This window comes from Nycticebus coucang, chromosome 3 (assembly GCF_027406575.1).
Source record: "Nycticebus coucang isolate mNycCou1 chromosome 3, mNycCou1.pri, whole genome shotgun sequence".
Taxonomy (NCBI): Eukaryota; Metazoa; Chordata; class Mammalia; order Primates; family Lorisidae; genus Nycticebus; species Nycticebus coucang.
The window spans coordinates 87,848,225-87,873,840 of NC_069782.1; the positions used below are offsets into that span (position 1 = coordinate 87,848,225).

At 38.9% G+C, this 25,616-nt stretch overlaps 1 protein-coding gene across 1 annotated transcript; it reads right to left on the minus strand.

Annotated features, from left to right (window-relative positions):
* Nucleotides 1-26: 26 nt before the first annotated feature.
* On the minus strand, nt 27-25,273 carry LOC128581062 (ubiquitin-like protein 5). The gene is made up of 2 exons (XM_053583492.1): nt 25,261-25,273; nt 27-313 (listed from the first exon to the last, which is right to left on the minus strand). Exons 1-2 carry the CDS (start codon nt 25,271-25,273, stop codon nt 27-29), a joined length of 300 nt encoding a protein of 99 aa, XP_053439467.1.
* Nucleotides 25,274-25,616: the final 343 nt, after the last annotated feature.

Below are 25,616 nucleotides of genomic sequence, written 5' to 3' on the forward strand. Positions count from 1 at the left end.
AATAGGAAAGGAGAAGGAAGTCTGCTCTATTGGTAATAAAGCTCCAAGTTCATTCCATCATGGATTTCATAGTCCCGCAGAGACACATGGTCCTTTAAAATCACGTACCACTTCTTCAGGACAATCTTGTTCCAACAGGTGCCAGTTTGGGCTGCAATCAGCTTCCTAAGGTCCCCAATGGTGTCATCGATGTTGCATTTAACACTGACCTTCTTCCCCAGACGGTCATTGCAAACAACCTTGATCACCCTGGCTGAAGCTCCAAACTCAAACTTCCAACCTGCAGCTGCCACAACCTCCAGCCTCAAGCACTCTGATGGAGATTTTAAAAACCATGAGAGATTCTTAGGCAATCTTCATGCATTTGAAAACCTAGAGGAAAGGAAAATCATTTTTTAGGTGAATACAGTTACCAAAACTAACCAAGACATAGAAAGTATAAACAGACTGATTTTCATAGAACAGTAATTTATCAAGTAATTGCCTCACATAAGAACACCAGACCTAGGTGGTTTCACCTAGTTTGAATGTGTCCTCCTAAAATTCAATTGTTGGAAACGTAATCCGCAAATTCATGTTGGTGGCATTTGGAGGTGGGCCCTTTGGGAGATAATTAGGGTTAGATGAGATCATGATATTGGGGGCTCCTGTGATGGGATTCAAGGCTTTATAAGGAAAGGATGAGAAAACTACGCTGATAGACTGTAAGAACACCACCCCCTTAATTATTGGGTGTTCCAGACCCCCCAACCCAAAGCCCAGAGGCGGCAGCTAACTAGCTCTGAGAGAGAGAGAGACTGACCACAATGAAGCTTGGTCAGGCTATTTTCTGGCCCTTCTGGGCCTCTATTCATATCAGCTCAGGACCAGGTAAAAAAGGCCCAGGTACACCTAACCTAGTCAAAATAGCTCCTAATGGGCTCTGTACCTGTAGCACAGCGGTTATGCTGCCAGCCACATGCACCAAGATTGGCAGGTTCGAGCCTGGCTTGAGCCTGCTAAACAATAACAACTGCAAGAGGAAAATGGCCAGGTGTTGTGGTGGGCGCCTGTAGTCCCAGCTACTTGGGAGGTTGAGGCAAGAGAATCGCTTGGGCCTAGGAGTTTGAGGTTGCTATGAGCTGTGACATCATCACACCCTACCAAGGGCAACATAGTGAGACGCTATCTAAAAAAAAAAAAAAAAAAAGAATAGCTCCTAACCAACCAACGTAGATGAAGGAAAAAACTACAGAAAAATACAGCAAATAATCAGTCACCATCCCACCCACTCTTAGGAGTTAAATTTTAATACAAATTTCTATCTCTCACATCAACTGTCCCTAAAACACAGGTACACTGAATTCTGACTTATGGCCCAAAGGACAATTTCTTGTGTTGAAAAATGAGAATTTCGAGAGCCCTGTCCAGTCATTTCCCCTTTCCTGCTTTATACTACAACCACATGCCCAGGCCCAAGAGCCCCACTGTCATGCCCATCCTTTTTGAGAGAAGAGTGAATATGAGTGTCCTGCCAACTTTTCTGAAGAGTGTTCTACGGTTGGGATTTTGCCCATCACCTGTTAAGAAGACCAAAATTTGGGGTCACATACTAATGTATAGTTTGTTAACACTATTTTCATTGTTTTAAGGTGTTTACTATATTTCTTTAAAAGCTGAGGATGCTGAATGATCTTAAGTGAAATGTTAATATCTTTTGTTTTGATGTATTAGAATTTAGGGTTATAAAATCATAATAGCTGTTATAAAATCATAAAAGAAGAAATATACCTGTGTTTCTGTCGCCACTTCCAAAATAGGAATGTTTCCATAGAATGCTTCATAGTCATCATGTTTGTGACAGAAGCCCTACTTCCAATTTCTTTCTTATAGAGTGGTTCTGTATATTCCACTTACCTAGATGCTCTTTGGAGATTGTTGATACAATTTAAGGAAGATGGCTAGATATCTGCTTTTGGAATCAGAAAAAACAGGAATATTTATCATATTTGTGTATCTGTATGTATTTTTATACTATCTTTGATATCTTACACATTGTTTTCACAATTTACGTTGCCATCACCCTGAAGAAATAAAAGCACTTCCAAAAGGCAGGTTTTTAAAAACAAAATTCTGAGAACAAATTTTAACTTTGTAAGATAGTCAGAAATTGAACCCTCAGTAATAACCAACATTGGGAATATTGATATATTAGTTGATAATGTTGCTTCTTCATTTGCATGGAAGTTGATCGTCAGGTACATAAAGTTGTTTTTTGCTGTTCAAAATAAGTTATGTGAAAAGATGTCATTTTATTTTCAAATGTATGCATTGTAACCCTCAGTTTCAAGCTGTATAAAAAATTAAATTGAAATTATTGAAAAGTAAAAAAAAAAAAGAAAAATGAGAATTTACTTAACCACAACAATGAGCTCTAGAGGATGTATTTGTGTCTTATCCTTGGCCAGAAGAAGCTGGTGAGAGGAGTTTTCTAGCACTGTGGGATACAGAGGCCAGTGGATTGACTGAGCTCAGGAGTTGAAGACTACCATCTTTACTTTAAAAAAAAAAAAAAAAAAAAATTAGATTACCTAGATATTGTAGCACCACATGCCTGTAGTCCCAGCCACTTGGAGGCTAAGGCAAGAGGATCTCAAGGCCCAGGAGTTTGAGGTTACTGTGAGCTAGGACACCATGGCCCTCTAGCCTAGGTCAACAAGTGAGAAGGTCTACAGAAAAAGAAAAAAAAAACAAAAACAAAAACAAAAAAACAATGTTTTAATTTTTTTTGAGACAGTCTCACTCTGGCACCCTATGAGGCATGGCATCATAGTTCACAGCAACCTCAAAATTTTGGGCTTGAGCAATCCATGGCCAATCTTCACTCAACAACCCACCATCATTATTGCAGATATGTTATTTCACCTGAAAATACTCCCATATGTATCTCTAAATAAGAAACATCTGGGCAGTGCCTGTGGCTCAAGCAGTAGGGCATCGGTCCCATTTACAAGGGGTAGCGGGTTCAAGCCCGGCCCCGGCCAAAACTAAAAACAAACAAATTAGTTTCATAGTAGGGACTGTGATAAAAATGTGTCAAATGGTGTATGAAGTGAGTGTATGATGCCCCATAATCATATCATTGTATACAGTTATGATTTAATAAAAAAATTTAAAAAAAAATAAAAAATAAATAAAAAATAAAAACAAACAAAAAAAAACATCCTTTAATGCAACCACATGTTAAGACTGGAGTCGCTACTATTCCCAAGTTCCACTGTAAAGCAACTATAGAAAATTCTTTTGGTTACATGAGCTGGCCCCAGCCTGTAAGCTTGAACTTTTTTTTTTTTTTTTGCCATTTTTGGCTGTGGCCAGGTTTGAACCCGCCACCTCTGATATTTGGAGCCGGCACCCTACTCCTTTGAGCCATAGGCACCTCCCCAGTTTGAAATTTTATTTTATTATTTTTATTTTATGTTTGCACTTTTAAAAAGTGAAAGCTCAAAAAGCCAGAACAATGGGGGGAGCACCTGTAATCTCAATTACAAGGGAAGTCTGAGAGGGGAGGATCACTAAAGCCCAGGAGTTGGGAGACCACACTAGGCAGCAGAGAAAACCTTACCTCAGGGGAAAAAAAAAAATGAACACTCGAACCCCTCCAAAACACCAGAACCTCTGCCCGACAGCTTCCCACAAAAGAAACTTTGGTCACCACAAAACGCATTCACACACCAATAGAAGGCACGGCCAACCTCTACTTCAGCCTTTCAGAGAAACCCAACACTGCTCAGAGCAGCATTACTTAAATACAACCCTGAGAAGCCCACCCTGCATACACCCTCAGCCCCACCCTAGCCACACCTCTTTGTGATTTGACACAAACCACCTTTTCAAATCTGACTTCATTAATTCCTTGAGCACTACTGCAAGCTGTTTTACATTAACCATCTGCAGTCAGAGGAATTCATATGTTCCTTTATTTAAAGAATGGCTTTTTCCATAAGTTATTTTATTTACATCTCTTAGAGGCCTTAGGGGCTATGTGTTATTCTATTATATAGATGAGTACTGAAGCACAGAGAAAATAGCTCGTTTACCTAAGGTCAAACTCTAAGAAGAGGAAAAAACAAGAGGGGGACTTAACACAGGTGAAAATAAGGTTTATAATTGGGCAAGGTAATGGTCAATGTGGAGGAGCAAAGAGCCCCAGATAAATTCGCTTTCTCACTTAATTCCAGGATAGATCATACCTGGGCAAACAAAATGAAGAAAAAACACAAGGAATAGACCTGGGCACATGGAAGGTCAAGTTCATACTGAGCCATGAATGGAGAGGTCTACTCGAGGACCTCAGCCTAATCCTTTCAGGAAGGACTGGGTGCTTTGGTGCAATTGAGGGAATATTTTGGGAGCTGGAAGTGTTGGAGGACGTTGGAGACTGAGAAAGAAGAGCAAACCAAAATTAGGTTGGACCTAAACTGATTTCTTTGGCGTGTGTGTGTGTGTGTGTGTGTGTGTGTGTGTTTTCCTCCCAGTAATTCAAAGTTCAGAGCACGTTTGTTTGTTTGTTTATTTTTCAGTAACTTGAATTATTACCCGGTCCTGCCTCCAAGCTACTTCCAAAAAACCATTTTTACCAAATCATTTCACTTTCTTGCTTTTCATTTTTTTCTCAACTCCAGTCTCTGTTCTCACTCCATTATTTAGACATTGCTGGCAAAGGTCAATAAATCGGGCCCCAAATTGCCCTACCTTATGATTAACATTCCTCTCTAAAGTCAAATATTGTTGGCCAATTATCTTTTCCCTTGAAAACTCTCTGACTTCGGATTCTTTGTATTAACTTAGACTAAAATGGATGTTCCCTGAGTCCATCATCCTTTTTAAAAAATACCACATAACACTAAAAGCTCAACTTATACTGTCCTGTGCAGTCAGGCAGGGGATGCAGCTGTGAAAAGCACAAATGCACTGGAGTGAACTTGGAAGAACTCCCAATTAGCACCTGCAAGACCTTACTAGATTACCTAAGAGCAGGTTTCATGGCTGAAATGCCCTTCAGCTTCGCCTTTGAGACCCTTTTACCTCCTACAAACTCTTTTCTAACCAGGCTTATTCATTTCCAGGTACTGAGATACTCTCTGTCCTCCTGGGCTCATTCATCTGCTTCAGCTACACAGGGGAGTTTCAGGTGACTTTGGAAGAAAATACCGCAACTAAAAGGAAGTTATCGACGTGGAAATTTGATTAAAACCATCATCTGGTTACCAAGAAAAAGGCACCATTAACAACGGGCTAGATTAAGATTTGCAAGCTCTGCAGAGTGGTTTTGTTTCTTTGTTTTTCTCTGGCAAGTTTTTCCCAGAGTTATGGGACATTTTCTCTACTTTTTGGGTCCAGTGACTTTTGGTTTATTTTCCCCATTGCTTTTGTGATGTTAACAGTTTGTTTAACTTGAATGAAAACATAATTAGTCCCTGGTTTGCATACTTCAAAAATGCAGCATTTTCCTTCTCCATGACCAAAAGCGAACTTATTCAATACAACTATTTAACATTTTTATTGAAGTACACCACAACCCATAAATTTGGTGAATTTGGCAGGCTGGTGATTCAGCAAATTGGCTTTTAACACATTGAGTTTTTTAAAACATCATTAAGAAAGTACTTTATAATTCTAGATCACCGGGGAACATTGAATTGTATTAAGATGATTTTATACCATTGTCTGTTCAATGAATTTAAATTTTCTCAAACTGAATTTTAGCTACTTTCTTCCCTCTTTTGCCCACATCACTGAACTACAATAACAGTAAGAACAATAACTAACATTTTTTGAGTTTTTACTTTGTGCCATTTTTAAGCTACCCACTTTCTAAGTATATATTTAAAAAAAAAAGCAGGTGGCACCTGAGGCTCAGCGAGTAGGGCACTGGCCCCACATACCGAGGGTGGCAGGTTCAAACCCCGCCCTGGCCAAAGTGCAACAAAAAAAATAGCCTGGTGTTGTGGCGGGTGCCTGTAGTCCCAGCTATTTAGGAGGCTGAGGCAAGCGAATCGCCTAAGCCCAAGAGCTGGAGGTTGCTGTGAACTGTGACACCAGAGCACTCTACCCAGGGCAACAAAATGAGACTCTGTCTCTTAAAAAAAAAAAAGAGCAGTGTCCAATAGGTCGAATTTCTGCCAAAACCTAATTATCATTATTATCATTGTTTGAAGATATTTAGACAGGACAAACACACCCAAGTTCCCTCTCTTCCACCACCCACTGAGTCTCACCACCACTCCCTGTCCCTTTCTCTCATTAATTCAATGCCCTGAGCACGTTTCTGTTGCAACCCTTGAATACAGAATCTCCTGTCATAAGTGCAAGATAGACACTTGCATTAAAACATTTCTATGCTGCCTCTATAGTAAATTCCTATTGATTATTGATTTGCCTGTCATCTGAACTACACCATGTCCATCTAACCTGAGAGACTGTGTCTTGTTCACTATAGGTGCCCACCGTGATGCTCAGTGAATTTTTCTATTTTTAGTAGATCTCTAATTCCTGAGGCTCAATGTATCCTCCTACCTTGGCTTTGCAAAGTGTTAGGATTACAGGCATGAATTGTCACCATACCCAGCCAAGACACTATTTTATCTTTTTTTTTTTTTTTTTTGTAGAGACAGAGTTTCACTTTATCATCCTCAGTAGAGTGCCGTGGCGTCACACTGCTCACAGCAACCTCCAACTCCTGGGCTTATGAGATTCTCTTGCCTCAGCCTCCCGAATAGCTAGGACTACAGGCACCCGCCACAATGCCCAGCTATTTTTTTGTTGCAGTTTGGCCGGGGCTGGGTTTGAACCCGCCACCCTCCGTACATGGGGCCAGCACCCTGCCCACTGAGCCACAGGTGCCACCCAACACTATTTTATAATAAATGTTCCTTTTTTGTTGAGGCTAAATTAAGAGGCTTTCTGTAACTTTTGTGGGTCATTATGAAAGTTTTGAGATACATAAAAATATAGAAATGTAAAATCCACATAGGCTTTTACAGGAGGGAAACAAATAAAGCCCTCCCAACAACACTGATAAGCTCAGTGAGTTAAAACTTACACAGGTGAATCAGAAAGAACCACGTCAACTGTGTTTCTGACACAATTGAGAAATGGACCAGAACCTGGTCTGTCTCAAAACTTTCTAGTGACCTGCATACTAATTCGCTGCTGAGTGTTGGCTAATATTTAAATGTATTGTAAAACATTGGAAAGTAGGGCGGCACCTGTGGCTCGAGGAGTAGGGTGCCAGTCCCACATGGCGGAGGTGGCGGGTTCAAACCCAGCCCCTGCCAAAAACCACACACACACACACACACACAAAAAAAAAACCATTGGAAAGTACTACTAGATCAGTTGAATTTTCTCTGGGCAAACATCTAAGAATTTATAGGAGGTATCACATCTTATAATGCTTTAATAAAATTCTCCTTTGTGGTGCAAGACCAAATATAAAAAATACATTTTGAACATGTTTTCAAGTCCATGCATACAAATTTAAACTATATTTTAAATAGCAGCATAAGACCTTTTAAACAAGATTCCTATTGCAGGTCATTCATTTTGTTTCAGGTTTTGCAACCATGAAAAGCACAATAAACTTCTCTGTCCTATACCTTTTCTATGTATGTATGTAGGTAGGTATCTAGCTATCTCTCTGTGATCAATCTATGAATCTATCTACCAATCTGTCACCTACCTATCATTATTTTTGGTGTCTTTGGTTCGATGAAAAAGATTTCCAAGTTAGGATGCTGGAGTGAAAAGTATACAGTTTCATTTTAGTAAATGTTGACGGAAGCTTTAAAAACCTAAGAGTATCTATTTCAATCAGGAGTATCTGAGTACTTTTCAGATTAATTAGTGGCATCCATGCTAATTATAAAGCATTATTACTTTCTAATTTTTGCTAAATGATGAGTAAGGATTGATGTCTTATTGCTGCTTCAGTTTGCATTTTCATGATTCTTAGTAAAATTAAATATCCTGTCTTATATTTCTGACCATTTAAATTTCCCCTTCTCTAAAATAGGGTTTATATATCATCTCCTTTGTCCAGGTTCTATTAAGTTGTCTTTTTCTAGTGTATTTTATTATATACTGTGAACTTGTGCACAAATTACCTGTCATAGATGCTGTAAATATTTTTCATTCTCTGGTTTACTTTTTTAGCTATTTTGCAAATTCTAATTTTTACTTCATAGACCTAGGAGTTTTTTGTTTAAAAATCATTCCTGGGGCAGCGCCTATGGCTCAGTGAGTAGGGCGCCGGTCCCATATGCCGGAGGTGGCGGGTTCAAACCCAGCCCCGGCCAAAAACCACAAAAAAAAAAAAAAAAAAAAAATTGTATATAAAAAAAAACAGCACACTGTACCCCATAATTGCATTAATGTACACAGCTATGATTTAATAAAAAAATAGTAAAGGCCATTGTTTCAAATAAACTTTCTAAAAAAAAAAAATTCCTGGTTCCAAGATTATGCATATACACATATTCTAAATTTTATAATATGAATATATTACATTATATTGATATGTGTATATAAATCTTTAACAAGTGAGGGGAGCTATACATCTGAGAGGAGTTTTGAAATTTCTACATATAATGGTGGACTTGTCTGCTTCTCCTTTCAGTTCTAGAGTTTTTGCTTTCTGTATTTTGAAGCTTTGTTGTTAGGTTTATATCCACTTAGGATTTTGATATGCCTTTTTAGTTAATTTACTGTTTCATTGGTATGTATTCTCTCTCATGATGCCTGGTAAGTCTCAATTCTTCTGATTAGTATTTGCATGAACTTTTCCATCCTTTTACTTGTACTCTGTCTTCATCATTATGTTTAAAGGGGATTTCTTATCAGTAATATTTTTTAAAAAATTAAACTAGCAATCTCCTTTCATTGGTGTGTTTATCCCAGGGATTGGCAAACTTCCTGTGAAGTGCCAAATAGTAAATATTTTAAGGTTTATGGACCACACACATATTCTTCTTTGATTATCTTATGAAACCTTTAAACATGTAAAACCATGGGGTCAATTTGGCTGATGGGGTACAGCTTGATGACTGCTGATTTAGACCATTAGCATTTAGTGCAATTATCGATAGCTTTGAATGTAGGTTTATAATTTTATTATTAGTTTTCTTTTTTTCCCCTGACTTTTCACTGCTTGGTTTCCCCTGTCATGCATGTACTTGTATATTTTGAATATTTTAGCATTTCATTTTAATTTCTATGTAGTTTCATTGTTGCTGCTGCTCTAGGGATATATATATTTACATATATGTATGTGTGTATATATCTTTGTATAATATACTTCAAGTTAATATCTACCACTTCAAGTAACATGTAGAAACCTTAAAACCATTAAATCTACATATGTGCAAATTCTTATACCTTTTTATTTTTATAATCATACATATTTTGAAGAACTTAAAGAGGTGAAAAATATTTTGTAATATTTGCCCAGATATTTACCATTTCTGTTACTCTTTATTCCTGAAGCTCCAGATTTCCCCAGATTTTTATCTTTTACTTTCTTCCCAAGACCTTCCTCTGGCATTTCAATTTAAAGCATATCTGCTGGCCAGCCAACATGGTTTATACTTATAATCTTAGCACTCTGGGAGACCAAAGCAGGCAGATTGCTTGAGCTCAGGAGTTAAGAGACCAGCCTGAGCAAAAGCAAGACCCCATCTCTACTAAAAATACAAAAATAAGCCAGGCATTGTTTGGCATCTGTAGTCCCAGCTACTAGGGAGGCTGAGACAAGAGGATTGCTCAAGCCCAAGAGTTTGAGGTTGCTGTGAACTATGACACCAGGACACTCTACCCAGGGTGACAGAGTGAGGCTCTGTCTCAAAAAAATAATAAATAAAAATAAAGCATATCTACTGATAACCAATTCTCTTATTTTACTCCATTAGCTAGTGTCTTTATTTGATTTTGTTCCTAAAGAGAGTTCTTCTGCCTTTTATCTTTTCCTAATATTTTTTATTTTTAATAATTATAGGTTATAATTATAACAATTATTCCATAGTAGTTGTATATATTTATAGGGTACATGTTTTCATACAGGCACACAATGTGAATTGTGTATTAATCAAATCAGTGTAACTAGGGTTACTGATGGGGTTACATTTATCTTTTCTCTATATTAGGAACATTCCTTTTCCACTCTTTCAGTTATTTTAAAGTATATCCTAATTTATTGTCACTTTGTACTATCAAATATTGTTAGTCATCTCTCACTTTTTTTTTTTGCAGTTTTTGGCCGGGGCTGGGTTTGAAACCGCCACCTTCAGCACATGGGGCCAGCACCTTATTCCTTTGAGCCACAGGAGCCGCCCTCTCATTACATTTTTGTACCCATTAACCCCACTTTATCTCCACCTCCTCATTACCCTTCTCCAACTTCTGGTATCCTCATTCTTTTCTCTGTCTCCAGCAGATCAGTTGTTTTTAATATTTAGCTACTACATATGACTGAAAACGTGAGGTTTCTCTCTCTATGCTTGGCTTATTTCATTTAACATAATGTTTTCCAGTTGCATCCATATTGTTCCAAATGGCAAGATTTCTTTCCTTTCTACAGCTGTATAATATTCCATTGTGTATATGTACCACAATTTCTTTATACATTCATCTACTGATGGACACTTAGATTGATTCCTACTCTTAACAATTGTAAATAGTGCTGCAATAAACATGGGAGTGCAGGTATCTTTGATATACTGAATTCCCTTCTTTTAGTTATATACCTAGCCACGAGATTGCTAAGTCATATGGTAATTCTATTTTTAGCTTTTTAAGGCACTTCCATATTGTTCTCTATAGTGATTCCACTAATTTCTATACACACCAATGAAGTAGGAGTGGTTCCCTTTCTTTACATTCTCTCTAGCATTTGTTATTGCTTGTCTTTTTTTCTTTTTTGAGATAGAGTCTCATTTTGTCACCCTCAGTAGAGTGCTGTGGCATCACAGCTCACAGCAACCTCGAACTCTTGGACTCAAGCGATTCTCTTAACTCAGCCTCCCAAGTAGCTGGGACTACAGGTGCCTACCACAATGCCCAGCTATTCTTTTTTTATGGTTGTCGTTGTTTAGCTGGCCCAGGCTGGGTTCAAACCCGCCAGCCTCAGTGCATGTGGCTGGCGCCATAACCACTGTGCTACAAGTACTGAGCCTATTGTTGACATCTTACATTACTGTGGTACATTTGTCACAATAAAGCAATATTGGTACATTATTAGTAACCAAAATCTATATTTTATTCAGATTTCTTCAGTTTTTCCCTAATGTCCTTTTTCATTCTGTTCCAGGATCTCATTCAAGATACGCAATTATATTTAGTAGTTATGCCTCCATAGGGTCTTCTTGGTTGTGACAGCATCTCAGATTCTTCCTGTTTTTGATAACTTTAACAGTGTTGAGAATTACTTGTGGTTATTTTATAGCATGTCCCTCAACTGAAATTAATCTGACATTTGAGTACAGTACTAAGAATAATGTGTTCTATATCCATTTGGGTTAATACGAAAAATGTAAAGTCTCCATCTTTCTTAGTGGCTGAATAGTATTCCATGGTATACATATACCATAGCTTGTTAATCCATTCCTGTGTTGGTGGGCATTTTGGCTGTTTCCACATTTTGGTGATTGTAAATTGAGCTGCAATAAACTGTCCAGTCCAAGTGTCCCTGTGGTAAAAGGATTTTTTTTCTTCTGGGTAGACGCCTAGCAATGAGATTGCAGGATCAAATAGGAGATCCAACTTGAGTTCTTTGATGGTTCTCCAAACTGCCTTCCAAAAAGGTTGTATTAGTTTGCAGTCCCACCAGCAGTGTAAAAGTGTTCCCTTCTGTCCACATCTGTAGTTATGAGACAAGCATCTGCAGTTTTGAGACAAGCTGGGTGCTGATCACCAGTGACAGCAAAATAGTGTCTATGGAGACAACTGTTTCTAGCTGGTGAAGTTTTGCTCTTTTTATGGCCTTTGAGAATTTTGCTGAGGGCTAATAAATAGTACATGATCATGCCCCTATCTGGTTGGATGTAGTCTCTCGACAGCTTGTCCCTGTTGGCATGATGCTTTTTGAAATGGGAGATGAGTGTTTGTCTAAGATGGAGGTTCTTAACATCAAGGGTGTTCCAAACACCCCACTTGGCTGCTTGTCTCCCATTATTTTAATCTGGCCATCTCTGTCAGCTACAGAAATTCCATCTTATCTGGAGAGCTTGAGGTCTTATCTGTAGTTTTATTTCTTTTGTTTTGTTTTGAGACAAAGTTTCACTCTGTCGCCCTGGAGTTGAGTGCTGTGACATCATAGCTCACAGTAACATCAAAATCTTGGGCTCAAGCAATCCTCTTGTCTCAGTCTGCCAAGATCTGGGACATGCCTGCCACAATGCCTGGCTAATTTTTCTATTTTGTAGAGATGGGGTCTTGCTTTGCTCAAGCTGATCTCCAACTCCTAAGCTCAGGCAATCTATTCACCTCTGCCTCCCAGAGTGCTAGGATTACAGACATGAACTACCTCACCGGGCCATCTGTAGTTCCATTTCCCAGTCCCACTTGCACTAAGGCTCGGTTGCCCCTGCCAGGGAATTGAGTCCCAACACTCTTGCCAGAACAAGCTCAGACAGTCATCTCCAGAGGCAAACTTCGACCTCATTCTCCCCTTACAGGTACTAATTCACCACTTTCGGCTCCACAAACAGTACTGTCATCTAAATGCCTAGGATTCGGGCACATTAGAACTTGATCCTGGAGGAGCAGCTTCTCTTGATGACATCCCCCATTATTCTGTTGTCCTTGAAATGATGAGTAATGACAGTGGGGCTTTGTCTCCCCCTGCTGCACAGGACAGGGCAGAAGGAGAGGTTTGCAGGCTGGCCTTCCTTGTCTGAGGCCTGCTCCTCTCAGATCAACACACAGAAGGTGGAGGAGCATGAAGAATGGTTTCTGATCCATAACTAGGAGAAGGTTCCCTTCTTGTTTCACTTTCATCTTCAACAGCACGGCTTGATTTCATTGCTGGAGCTACCAGAATCACTCCAGCCATCCAGATCACTGGGAACCCTCTGTGTCTCCAGAGAAGAACAGGCAGCTCTACCCATGAGGGCGCAAGAGGAGGCCTGCTCCGTGTTGTGGTTGGGAGACTCCACCTGGTATTCTTGGAGGCTTCTAAGTGGGTGACTTTGGACAAGAAACCCATTCTGTTTCCAGGCAGCAAACATTCTCTGTCTCTCTCTCAGTGGCAATTTTGATCTTTTGTTTTGAAACCAGTTCTAAGAAGAAAGAGAAAAAAAAGAAAAATCAAATCCTCTTTTTCAGGTAGATTATATAGATATTTCCACAATATAAGAGAATTTTATAGTTAAGCTTAGTGTGAGCATTATTACTGACTTGATTCTTGACTTTGAATCAAACGTACATAATGAAGGCAAGCCTATCTGGGGCTGCCCATTATGGAGGTCATGAATTGTGCACAGTGTCAAAATCAACTGCTTTCAGTCTTCAGTAGCCCTTCTGTACATAGGAACCTAGGCCTTTCAAAATATCCCAGCTGTTTGTCACCCTCTGCATTGACAACATACCTTCAGCCATTCTCTAAACACATTCCCACAACTTCTTTACTTCACTCAAGCTGCCCCATTGGAATGCATTTATCATTTAGAATACACTGAATCATAGTCTTAAATTCACTGTATTCAAGGGTTAAACATAGAACAAATAGGAGTTTATAAAAACTTGCACAGTATTTTGTATGCAGCCTAAAGCATTTAGCACCTCCAGGCTTCATTTTTTCTTTTCCATAGAATAATATGGATAATTATACATGTAAACCATAATCCCCAGGGTTGGGGGGAAGTGTGGATGATAAATGCTGTCTTAGCATTAAATAAGCTCCAGTTGTGATAGGGCAGTTAGAGTCATATAGCACAGGCAGGAGTGTCTGATGTTTCCTCATTCCAGGAAGCCCTCTGGAGTGGGTACAGAAAATAAAAGATAAATAAAAAACAGTTTGACGTTGAGCAATGCAAGTCACATATTTGTATTTCCCTTGAAATGTTTGCAGTTCATAAAAAACTCCATTAATTAACATAGCATTTGCCTGTACTTTTATTCTCCAAAGCTACTCTTTCTTATTCCACTAAGACAATTCTCTCCTACTGTCAATCACAGATCAATGGATAATTAAAGAGGTAAGAAAATCTTAAGTGTATATAAAACAGTATAAATTCTAATATAGGAAAGTTTTGTGTAGCTCTAAAAATTTATAAAGAAAAATTATCTCAGTGATTCCCCAAACAAAATATTGGTTCACACAACAAGTGGTTATGAAGAAACTACTGATACAGTGAGGTATTATGCCGTATCTGAGGACACTGTCAAGCCAAGTTCTCTCTCTTATACTTCAGACTGGTATATCTAACTTTTTACTTGCACTCTTTCCTTGCAGGTTGAATGGCTGAATGGATATACCAAGTTTAATGTAGCCAGAGCAAAACTGCAAAGGTCTGACAGAAAACTACTCTTCTCCCGAGCCTTCCTATATAAGAGAGGGGCAACTCCTTTATCTCAAACTATTAGCAGTTCCACCTTAAAGGTTTAAGTCTTTCCAGTTCTCTATAACTCTATAGCCAGCACCTCAATCAAAACCATCACCATCCCTATCCCAGATAATTACAAAAGCTTCTTAAACTCACAAAACTCTGCTTCCCAAACTCACAAAAGTCTATTTTTCCATAAGATGTACATGTAATGTATTCACACGCATGCTGAAATGAACAACTGACAAAAGCCCACCTTGTCCTAGGAGATGAAATGCTATTAAACTTTTTCATAACTCCGGCCAGGCACAGTGGCTCATACCTATAATCTCAGCACTTGGGAGGCCCAGGCAGGTGGATTGCCTGAGCTCGGTTTCAAGACCATCCTAAGCCAAAACAGACCTGGTCTCTAAAAATAGTCAGGCGTTGTGGTGGGCACTTATAGTCCCAGCTGCTTGGGAGGCTGAGGCAAAAGGATCACTTGAACCCAAGAGTTTGAGGTTGCTGTGAACTAAGACATCACAGTATTCTACCAAGGGTGAACAAGTGAGACTCTGTCTCAAAAAAAAAAAAAAAAAAAAACTCTTTCATAACTCCTTATATTTTCTATATCATCTACAAAAGCTACATTGATGGAAAGCATTGAATATTTAACTTACATTAATTACACAAATAAGGCAATGGACTCGATTGGCCAATTCTTCCCTTGTTGAATAGTCAGGGTAAGGATTTTGTTCAAATGCCTGTTGAAGTATCTTCAGGTCATCTGGAGTAAATTTATGTCGTGATCTTATTTTTCCTCTGCTCCCTTTTATTCTTATTTCTTCATGACTGTCCTTATTTAGAGATCCTGTAAAATGTACAAACAGAAAGAGAATATTGGGGAATGTTAGTAATACTGAGATGGGGGTAAAAAAAAAACATTCATTGCCAGGTGGCACCTGTGGCTCAAAGGAGTAGGGCCTCAGCCCCATATACTGGAGGTGGAGGGTTCAAACCTGCTTCTGGCCAAAAACCACAAAAAAAGAAAAAAATTCATTAGCTAACCATTCATAAAAATAAGGGGTTTTTTTTTAAGTGAAGCCCAACCTCATACCTATTCATGATAATAAAATCACTAATGGATTAAAATCCTATCTTTAAAATTATGAGGAAAAAAATGAAATTATGACATCCAGGGTAGTGAAGTCTCCTTAGTTTAACCAAAATCATACACTAAAAGAACAGACTGACGAGAAAATGCTCAACCCCATTAGTAATTAAGAAGATATAAACCAACTCATCCCAATCTGACAATTTAAATGTGTAGGGATGAGAAGGATTAAAAGCAAATAGGAAGTCAGCATCAAGGCTACTGCAAGCATTAATTGTTAGAACCACTTTGGTTTTGGCTGTGTCTTGATTACATATGGCAATCAAAGGTCGCTTGAAGGTTTTGTAGCAAATGCAGACATCCTTTCTCCATCCATCTCCAGTGGGTGGCAGTATTGAGGCAACAGTGGTCCTAAGTAGCAGTAATGGTCCTAAAGTGGCGGCAGCCTGTCTTCCTAATACTGTGTGATTATTTCCCTGGATCAGGAGAAGCAGAGCAGAACTTCTTCATAAATTTTTGTGTAGGTATGTTCTAATCTGTCTAGAGATTACCAGAAGTAGTAGTTCTGACACAAGGAATCCTTTATTTATTTATTTATTTATTTTTTCTAACTCACTTCAGATGGAAAAAGCTTGAGAATACTATAAACCAACTTAGGGCATTCCAAAAACAATGTATACTTTAAAAAGCCATATACATGCCCAGAGCAAGAAGCATAATCAGAAAAAGACCTGAGAATACCCCATGCTTTCATGTGAGCTGACTGCTACACACAGTAAAAATCTGCCTAAAAGTTGGAAAAGGGCCCAGATATATAAACAATTTGCAAAGACTGAAACAAACCATGGGATTCAAGGAAATATCTGTCAACATAAGCTGAACACAGAAAAAATAAGAGACACCACTGACCACACAGAAAAGGAATACAGTATTTGCAACAATACTTTGGGAAAGTAACAAACTACTAAGCCTTCAACAATCATAAAAACAGTGAATCGTATAGTAGGGGAAGAATCTGATTTCCAATGTTGCCATATATTGTCTGGTTTCCTGCCAAAAAATAGTTGAAGAAATAGAAAAGTATGATTCAAAAGAATGAAAAGATTGACAGTTATCCCTGAGGAAGGCCAGACAGCAGACTTATTAGACAAAGACTAAAAAAAAAACTATCTTAAATATGTATTCTAGGAACTAAAGGAAAACATGAACAAAATCCAATGAGAAAACAGGAAAATGATATGAATGAAATGAGAACAAAGAGATTGAAATTATATAAAGAACCAAACAGAAAGACTGGAGCCCTAAAATGCAACAACCAAAACAAAAAAAAAATTCAATAGAAGGATTAAATGATAGATTTGAGCAAACAAAGAATCAGCACACTTTAATATAGAAAAACGGAGAGTGTGAGAAACAAAAAAGAATTAAGAAAAATGAACAAAGCCTAAAGGACCTGTGGAAAACAAGAAGATCAATACACACATTATGGGATTTCTAGAAGGAAAAAGGGGGGGAAGAATATTTGAACACATTGTAGATAAAAACTTTCCAATTTTGATGAAATACATGAAGCTACAAATCCAAGATGTTCAATAAGCGTGAAGTAGGAAAAACTTAAACGACATCCAAACCAAGAAACATGATCAAACTGTCAAAAAGACTAAGGATCTTGAACATACCAAGATGTACATGGTAGCATCACACACAAGGGAGCATCAGTGATGTCAGGTTGAGTTTTCATCAGAAACTGGAGGCCAGAAAGAGTAAAATAGCACATTTAAAGTACTAAAAGAAAAAAAAGAAAACTGACAACCAAGAACTCTACATCTAGCAAAACTGTCCTTCAAAAAAATGAGGGAGGAACTAAAACATTTCCAGATAAATAAAAGCTGAAAGAATATTACCACTAGACTAGATCTACAAGAGATACTAAAGGGAATTAATTAGTTATTCAAGTGGAAATGAAAAAAATCATATGAAAATAAAAGGTTTTCCAGTCTCATTCAATACATCAACAAATGTAACAACCAGTATTATTGTAATTTTTGTGTGTAGAATTTTGATGAAAAAACTAAGACTATGTTACTGGGTATACAATATATAAAGATGCAATTCATAATATCACACAGAGTAGAGGTGGAACATTAAAGGAGTTTATATGGTTGAAGTTAAATTGGTGTTAAGATCAAAATAAAATGCTATAACTTTAAGATATCTTTTTAACTACCATAGCAATTACTTAAAACATCACAGAATACACAAAACCAAAGTGAGAAGGGGGGAGGAAACAATAAAAAAATCCACAAATCAGGCGGAGCCTGTGGCTCAAAGGAGTAGGGTGCTGGCCCCATATACCAGAGGTGGCGGGTTCAAACCCAGCCCTGGCCAAAAACTACAAAAAAAAAAAAACAGGAAAAAAAAAAATCCACAAATGAAGGCAATAAGACAAGAAAGGAGGGACAAAAAGCTACAAGACATACAGAACAATTTACAAAACAGCAATAGTTTAAGTTCTTTCTCATTGGTAATTAAAATAAACAGATTGAACTTTCCAATAAAGAGAGATTGGCTGGACTAAAAAACAAAAACAAGATTCAACTATATACTATCTACAGAGGACTCATTTTAAATCTATAGACGTAGACTGAGAGTTAAAGGACAGAAAAAAGTATTCCATGAAATTGTTGGAGTAGCTAGCTAAACTAATATCAGACAAAGCAAACTTTAAATTAAAAACTTTCCCAAGCAGCAAAAAAGGAAATTACGAGGAAAAAAAGGGTCAATTAACTAATGTAACGATTATAAATATTGATGCAAAACTCAAAGATCCTAAATATATGAAGTAAACATTGGCAGAATTAAAAGGAAACAGCCACACAAGAATAGTAGGAAACTTTAATGTTACACTTTCAATAAAAGAACAAAACAGAAAGTGAGGAAATAAGACTTGAGCAATACTGTACACTAATTGAACCCAATGGACATACATCCAGTCAAGAGCAGAATACATATGTGTACGTGGAACATTATATAGGATGAACTATATGTTAGGGCACCACACAGGGATTAAACTGAAAAAGACTGAAATCATAAAGCATCTTTTCTAACCATACTGGAATAAAACTAGAAGTCAGTAGCAGGAAGAAAAAATAGAAATTAATAAGTAAGTAAAAACAAAACATACAATTAATGAGGCAAAGAAGTCTAACAAAAAGCTTGGGGGGTGGGAAGAAAAAGAAAAAACAGATTAGAGTGAAACCATGAATTGACCTTTTTTTCTGGACAGAGTCTCACTTTTTCACCCTGAGTAGAGTGCTGTGGCATCACAACTCACAGTAACCTTAAACTCTTGGGCTCAAGAGATTGTCTTGCCTCAGCCTTCAAGTAATACAGGCACCAGCTACAAAGTCTGGCTGGGAATACAGGCATCAGCTACAAAGTCTGGCTATTTTTAGAGATAGGATCTCGCTGTTGTTCAGTCTGGTCTTGAACTCCTGAGCTCAGGCAATCCACTCACCTCTACCTCCCACAGTCCTAGGATTACAGGTGTGAGCCATTGCACCCAGCCAATGAATGACTTTTGGAAAGATAAAAACGAGCCAGGAGCAGTGGTTCATGCCTGTAATCCCAGCACTCTGAGAGGCCGAGGTGGGTGGATTCCCTCAGCTCACTGGTTCCAGAACAGCCTGATCAAGAGCGAGAGGCCCAGCCTGGTCTCTAGAAAGAGCCAGGCATTGTGGCGGGTGCTTGTAGCCCCAGCTATCTGGGAGGCTGAGGCAAGAGAATCTTGAGCCCAAGAGCTGGAGGTTGCTGTGAGCTATGACATCAAGCACTCTACCGAGGGCAACAAAGTGAGACTCTGTCACACACACACATAAAAAAAAAGAAAGAAAATCTAAACAGATCTGTAATTAAGAATTGACTTGGTCATCAAAAACCTCCCAATGATAAAAAGCTCAGGGCTAGATGGAGATTTCTAACATCTTAAGAATGACATCAGGGGAATGAGCAAGTGGGGAGAGGGGAGGAGGTGGGGGATGGGGGTCACAGTGTATATGGCACACTTTTGGGGGTGGGACACAATTATAAGAGGGACTTTATCTAACAAATGCAATCAGTGTAACCTAATTCTTTAATCCAAAGGTTAAATTGGATTAACCCTCAATTAATCCAAAAGTTAATCGGATTAACCCTCAATTAATCCAAAACAATTTTTAAAAATGACATCATTCCTTCTTAAACTCTTCCAAAAAACTGAAGAGGAAAAAATACATACAAACTCATTTTAGGAGACCAGAACTATCCTGTAAAGAAGGCGATATAAAGACCCCAGTTAGTATCACACTCAGGGAAAGGAAGGAAGCTTTTTCTAAGAACAGGAACAAGACAATAATGCTCACTCTGGCCAATTCTATTTAACACACTAGTGGAAGTTCTAACCAGAGCAATTAGTCAGGAAAAAATAAAAGGCACCCAAACCAGAAAGAAGAATTAAAATTATTTCTGTTAGCAGATAGAAGATTTTATCAACACAGAACTAATGAATTCTGCAAAACTGCAAGATCAAAAAAAAAAAAGATCAATGTACAAATCAGTTCTCGTTAGTTACAAGGAACAATCTAAGAAAAAGAAAATAATCCCAATTATGACAGCACCAAAAAGAATAAAATATTTAGGTATAAACCTAACCACAGAGGTGAAAAATGAATACACTGAAACTATAAAAACATTGGTAAAAGAAATTGAAGACATAAATGAAAGATATCCTGTGTTCATGTATGGGAAGAATACTAAGATGTTGATATTATCCAAAATGATGTATACCTGCAAGATAATCTCTATTTAAAAATTACCCAGGCTCGGCACCCGTGGCTCAAGCAGCTAAGGCGCCAGCCACATACACCTGAATCCAGCCCGGGCCTGCCAAACGACGACAGCTGCAACCAAAAAATAGCCCGGCGTTGTGGCTGGCGCCTGTAGTCCCAGCTACTTGGGAGGCAGAGGCAAGAGAATCGCTTGAGCCCAGGAGTTGGAGGTTGCTGTGAGCTGTGATGCCACGGCACACTACCCAGGGTGAGAGCTTGAGGCTCTGTCTCAAAATAAATTAAAAAATAAATTACCCAATGGGTGCCCATTGCTCAGTGGTTAGAGTGTCAGCCTCATACCGTGGGTGGTGGGTTTAAACTTGACCTGCGCCCGCTAAACAATAATACCAAAAAAAATCCCAATGGCATATTTTGCAGCAATAGACAACTTCATCCTAAAATTTGCATGGAATCTCAAGGTACCCTGACTAGCCCAAACAATCTTAAAAATAGAACACAGTTGAAGGTCTCACATTTCTGCTTTCAAAACTTACTACCAGGCACGGTAGCTCATGCCTGTGATCCTAGCACTCTGGGAGGCCAAGGCAAGTGGATTGCCAGCTCAGTTTGGAGACCAGCCTGAGCCAGAGCGAGACCTCATCTCTAAAAATAGCCCAGCGTGTGGTGGGCGCCTGTAGTCCCAGCTACTTGGGAGGCTGAGACAAGAGAATTGCTTGAGCCAAGAGTTTGAGGTTGCTGTGAGCTAGGACCCAAGGACAATCTACCAAGGGCAACAAAATGAAACTCTATCTCCAAAAATTAAAAAAAGCTACAGTAAAACAGTGTAGTACCAGCATAAAGACATAAGTAGATCACTAGGATAGAGAGCTCAGAAATAAATCCTCACATACATGGTCAAATGATTTTTTTTTTTTTCACAAGGATATCATGGCCATTCAATGGAGGAAAAAAAGACAGTCTTTTCAACAAATAAGGCTGGAAAAACTGGATATCCATGTGCCAAAGAAACAACTTGGACCCTAACCTTATACCGTACACAAAAGTTAAGTCAAAATGGTCCAAAGACTTAAATGCAAAAGCTAAAAATATAAACCTGTAGTCAGCACCTGTGGCTCAAAGGAGTAGGGTGCTGGCCCCATATGCCAGAGGTGGCGGGTTCAAACCCAGCCCCAGCCAAAAACTGCAAAAAAAAAAAATAATAATAATAAATAAATAAAAATAATAAACCTGTTAGAAGAAAGCATAGTGGGGAAAGCTACATGGCACTGGATTTGTCAATGATGTCTTGGATACGATGTCCAAAGCACAAACAATACATAGGACTATATGAAAATTTAAAACTTCTGTGCAATTCACAGCAGTGTGAAAAGGCAACCTATGGAATGACAATAAATATTTGCAACTCATATTTGATAAAGGGTTAATATCAAGATGTAGAAAGAACTACAACTCTACAACAACAAAAACATAGAAATTAATTTTAGTATGGGCAAAGAAAGGAATTGGACGTTTCTCCAAAGAAGATAGGCAAATGGCCATGAAGCACATAAAGAAATATTCAACATCACTGAGCCTTAGGAAAAAAAATAATCAGATCCACAATGACATATAATCTCACATCTGTTAGGATGGCTACTGTCAAAAAAACAGAAAACACTTGTTGCCTAAGACGTGGAGAAATTGAAACACTTGTGCACCATTGGTAGGAATGTAAAAATGTTTGGACAACTGTATGGAGATTTCTCAAAACATTCACAATTACTATATAATCCAGAAATTGCACTTTTGAGTAGATACCTAAATAACTAAAAGCAGGGACTAGAACAGAAATTTGTACGCCTATATTCCTAGCAGCATTATTCACAGTAACCAATAGATGGAAATAACCCAAGCGTCCATTAACAGATGAATGGATAAACAAAGTGTGGTATAAACATATATACAATGTGCTATTATTCAGCCTTCAAAAGGAAGGAAATTCTGGCATATGCTATATCATGATTGTACTTGGAGGATATTATGCCAACTGAAAGAAGCCAATTACCAAAAGCAAATACTAACTATATGATTCCACTTATATGAGATACCTAGCTGCGTCAAATTCATAGAGACAGAAAGTAAAATGGTGGTTGACAAGGGCTGAGGAGAGAGAGGAATGGGCTGTTATTGTTTAATGGGTACAAAGTTTCAGATTTTCAAAATGAGTTCTATGGAGAGATGGTGGTGATGTTCCCAAAACGATGTAAATGTACTTGGTAAATTTATACCCACAGAACACTGAAAATTAAGGTTTAAAAAAAAAAAGGTCATAATGTTATGTTGCATCTTACCAAATTTAAAAAAAAAAAAATTAGTTCCAGAAACAGAAGACCTGAATCTACGTAGCTACTGAGTCCACAAAATACTGGAGAAAATTGACTCAGAATGATTAACTCTAAGACATGTTATAGCAAAACTATTAGACTTGAAAGTTAAAATTCTGAGCTAGGTGCAGTGGCTCACGCCTATAATCCTAGCACTCTGGGAGACCGAGGCAGTGGATTGCCTGAGCTCATGGTTCCAGACCAGCCTAAGCCAGAGCGAGCCAGGCGTTGTGGCAGGTGCCTGTAGTCCTAGCTACTCAGGAGGCTGAGGCAAGAAATCACTTGAGTCCAGAAGTTTGAGGGTTACTGTGAGGTGTGATAATAGGGCAGTTTGTGGAGGGCAACAAGTGAGACTCTGTCTCAAAAAAAAAAAAAAAGAAAAGAAAAGAAAAGAAATTAAAATTCCAAACTCAGAGCTCTTTGATCGTTGGTTGGAAGAGTGTCTTTTCTTTGCTGGGAGACTCAGGCTTCTCACTGGGTAGCAGAAGCAAGGGGGGTTGCGGGGTGGGAGGGGGTGGTCTGAATCAGCCTAAGACTGTGGCCTTGGGCAAAAGCAAACTCAACTCTGCTTGCAAATCCACTGGTGGGAACCACCCCATTGCAGACGGCCACCAAAAACTGCCAGGAAAAGTTCCCCCTCTTCCAAAGGGGTAAAGAAACCTCATCGCTACAGGCCCAGCACCATGGCTCACTTGGAGATTAGCAGAAATGGACTGTGCTTCTCACCCCCAGCTGCCTTTCCAGAGATTAGTGTGGGAGATCACCCAGGATCTCAAAACCAGATTGAGGTTTCAGAATAGGCCATTGGTATGCTCCAGGAGGCTGGTGAAGCAGGCCATGGTGGGTTTCTTTGAAGGTACTGATCTGTGTGCCATCCACAATCAGAGTCACCATCATGCCCAAAGACACCCAGTTGGGCTTGCCAGGTACTGGGAGAGGTTGAGAAGTTTTTGTGGCCTTTTGTAGTAAATTCTGCAAAATACATCGGTTTAATTTGTGACTTTTATGTTTACTGTATGCTACATTTTTACTGAAGTCATTCCATCTTTCACTGAGGATGTATGAGAAAAGTGTCTGTTCACAGACCTCAGTGATTAAGCACTTGTCTCTCAGGAGTGACAAGCTGCTAATATACAGAAGGGATGCCTGATATTCCTCGCTCCTCATGATGCATGTTTCTGCACATTTGAATAAGAATTTCTACCCCTCACAACAACCGTCCCTGAAACACAGGCATATTGAATTCTGTCTTATGGCCCAAAGGACAATTTCTTTCATGGAAAAATGAGCATTTACTTAATCACCACAATGAGCTCAGACGATATATTCAAGTCTTATCCTTGCCCAGAGAGGCTACTGATAAACATTATCTAGCAGTCTGGGAGGCTGAGGCAGGTGGATTGCATGAGCTCAGGAGTTTGAGACCAGCCTGAGCAAGAGGATCCCTCGAATCCAGGAGTTTGAGGTTGCTGTGAGCTATGACCCTACAACACTGTAGACTAGGGCAACAGAGTGAGACTGTCTGGGGACAATGTTTTATTTATTTATTTATTTTGAGACAGTCTTACTCTGTCACCCTGGGTAGAGTGTCATGGCATCACAGCTCACAGCAACATCAAAATCTTGGGCTTATGCAGTCTTCTTGCCTCAGCCCCACCAGTAGCTAGGATTACAGGCATGTGCCACTACACCTGGTTAATTTTTTGATTTTTAGTCTCACTCTTGCTCAGGCTGGTCTCAAACTCCTGAGCTCAAGCAATACACCCGCCTCAGCCTCCCAGGGTACTAGGATTACAGGAGTGAGCTACCATGCCTGGCAGGAGCAATACTTTAAAATAACTATACCCAGTAGAAAATGCCCCCCTCCTCACTCCTAGTACAGCTCTTTTGCTTAGGGGCAGTTTTGGGGTATGGAGGGCTTGTGGGGTTTGTTTTTTAATTTTTATCCCGTTAATGTTTAAAGGTAAAGGAAAATAGAAGAGTGACATTCCTATCATTCAACGTTCATATATACCAGTACATGGCCAATCTTAGTTCTTCAACATCCCAAGCTCATTATTTTGAGGTGAATTTCAGACATGTTATTTCACATGAAAATACTCCCATGTGTATGTCTAAAATATAAGAAACTTCATTTAATGTAACCACAGGTTAATTCTTAAGATCAGAGTCTCTACTATGCCCCAGTTCCACTGTAAAGCAACCATAGACAATTATATTGATGACATGAGCTGGCCCCGGCCTAGATGTTTGCACTTTTATTTCATTATTTTTAAGTTTGCACTTTAAAAAGTGAAGGGGAGGGAGATGAACATTCAAACCACTCCAAAACACCAGAACATCAGGCAGACAGCCTCCTACCAAAGAAACTTTGGTAACCAGGAAATGCGCTTACTCACCATTGGAAGCCATGTCCAATCTCTCCTCCAGCCTTTCCCAGCAACACAACACTGCTCTGAGAAGCATCAGTTAAATAGTGTCCTGAGAAACCCACCCTGGTTACACCCTACTCAGCCCTGCCCTAGCCACACCTCTTAGTGGCTTTACTCAAGGCATCTTTTCAAATCTTATTTATTTATTTATTTATTTTTAATTACTTTTTATTTTTTTTGAGACCGAGTCTCACTGTGTCTCCCTCAGTAGCGTGCTGTAGCATCACAATTCACAGCAACCTCAAACTCTTGGGCTAAAGTGATTCTCTTGCCTCAGCCTCCCAAGTAGCTGGGACTACAGGCACCCACAACAACACCCAGCT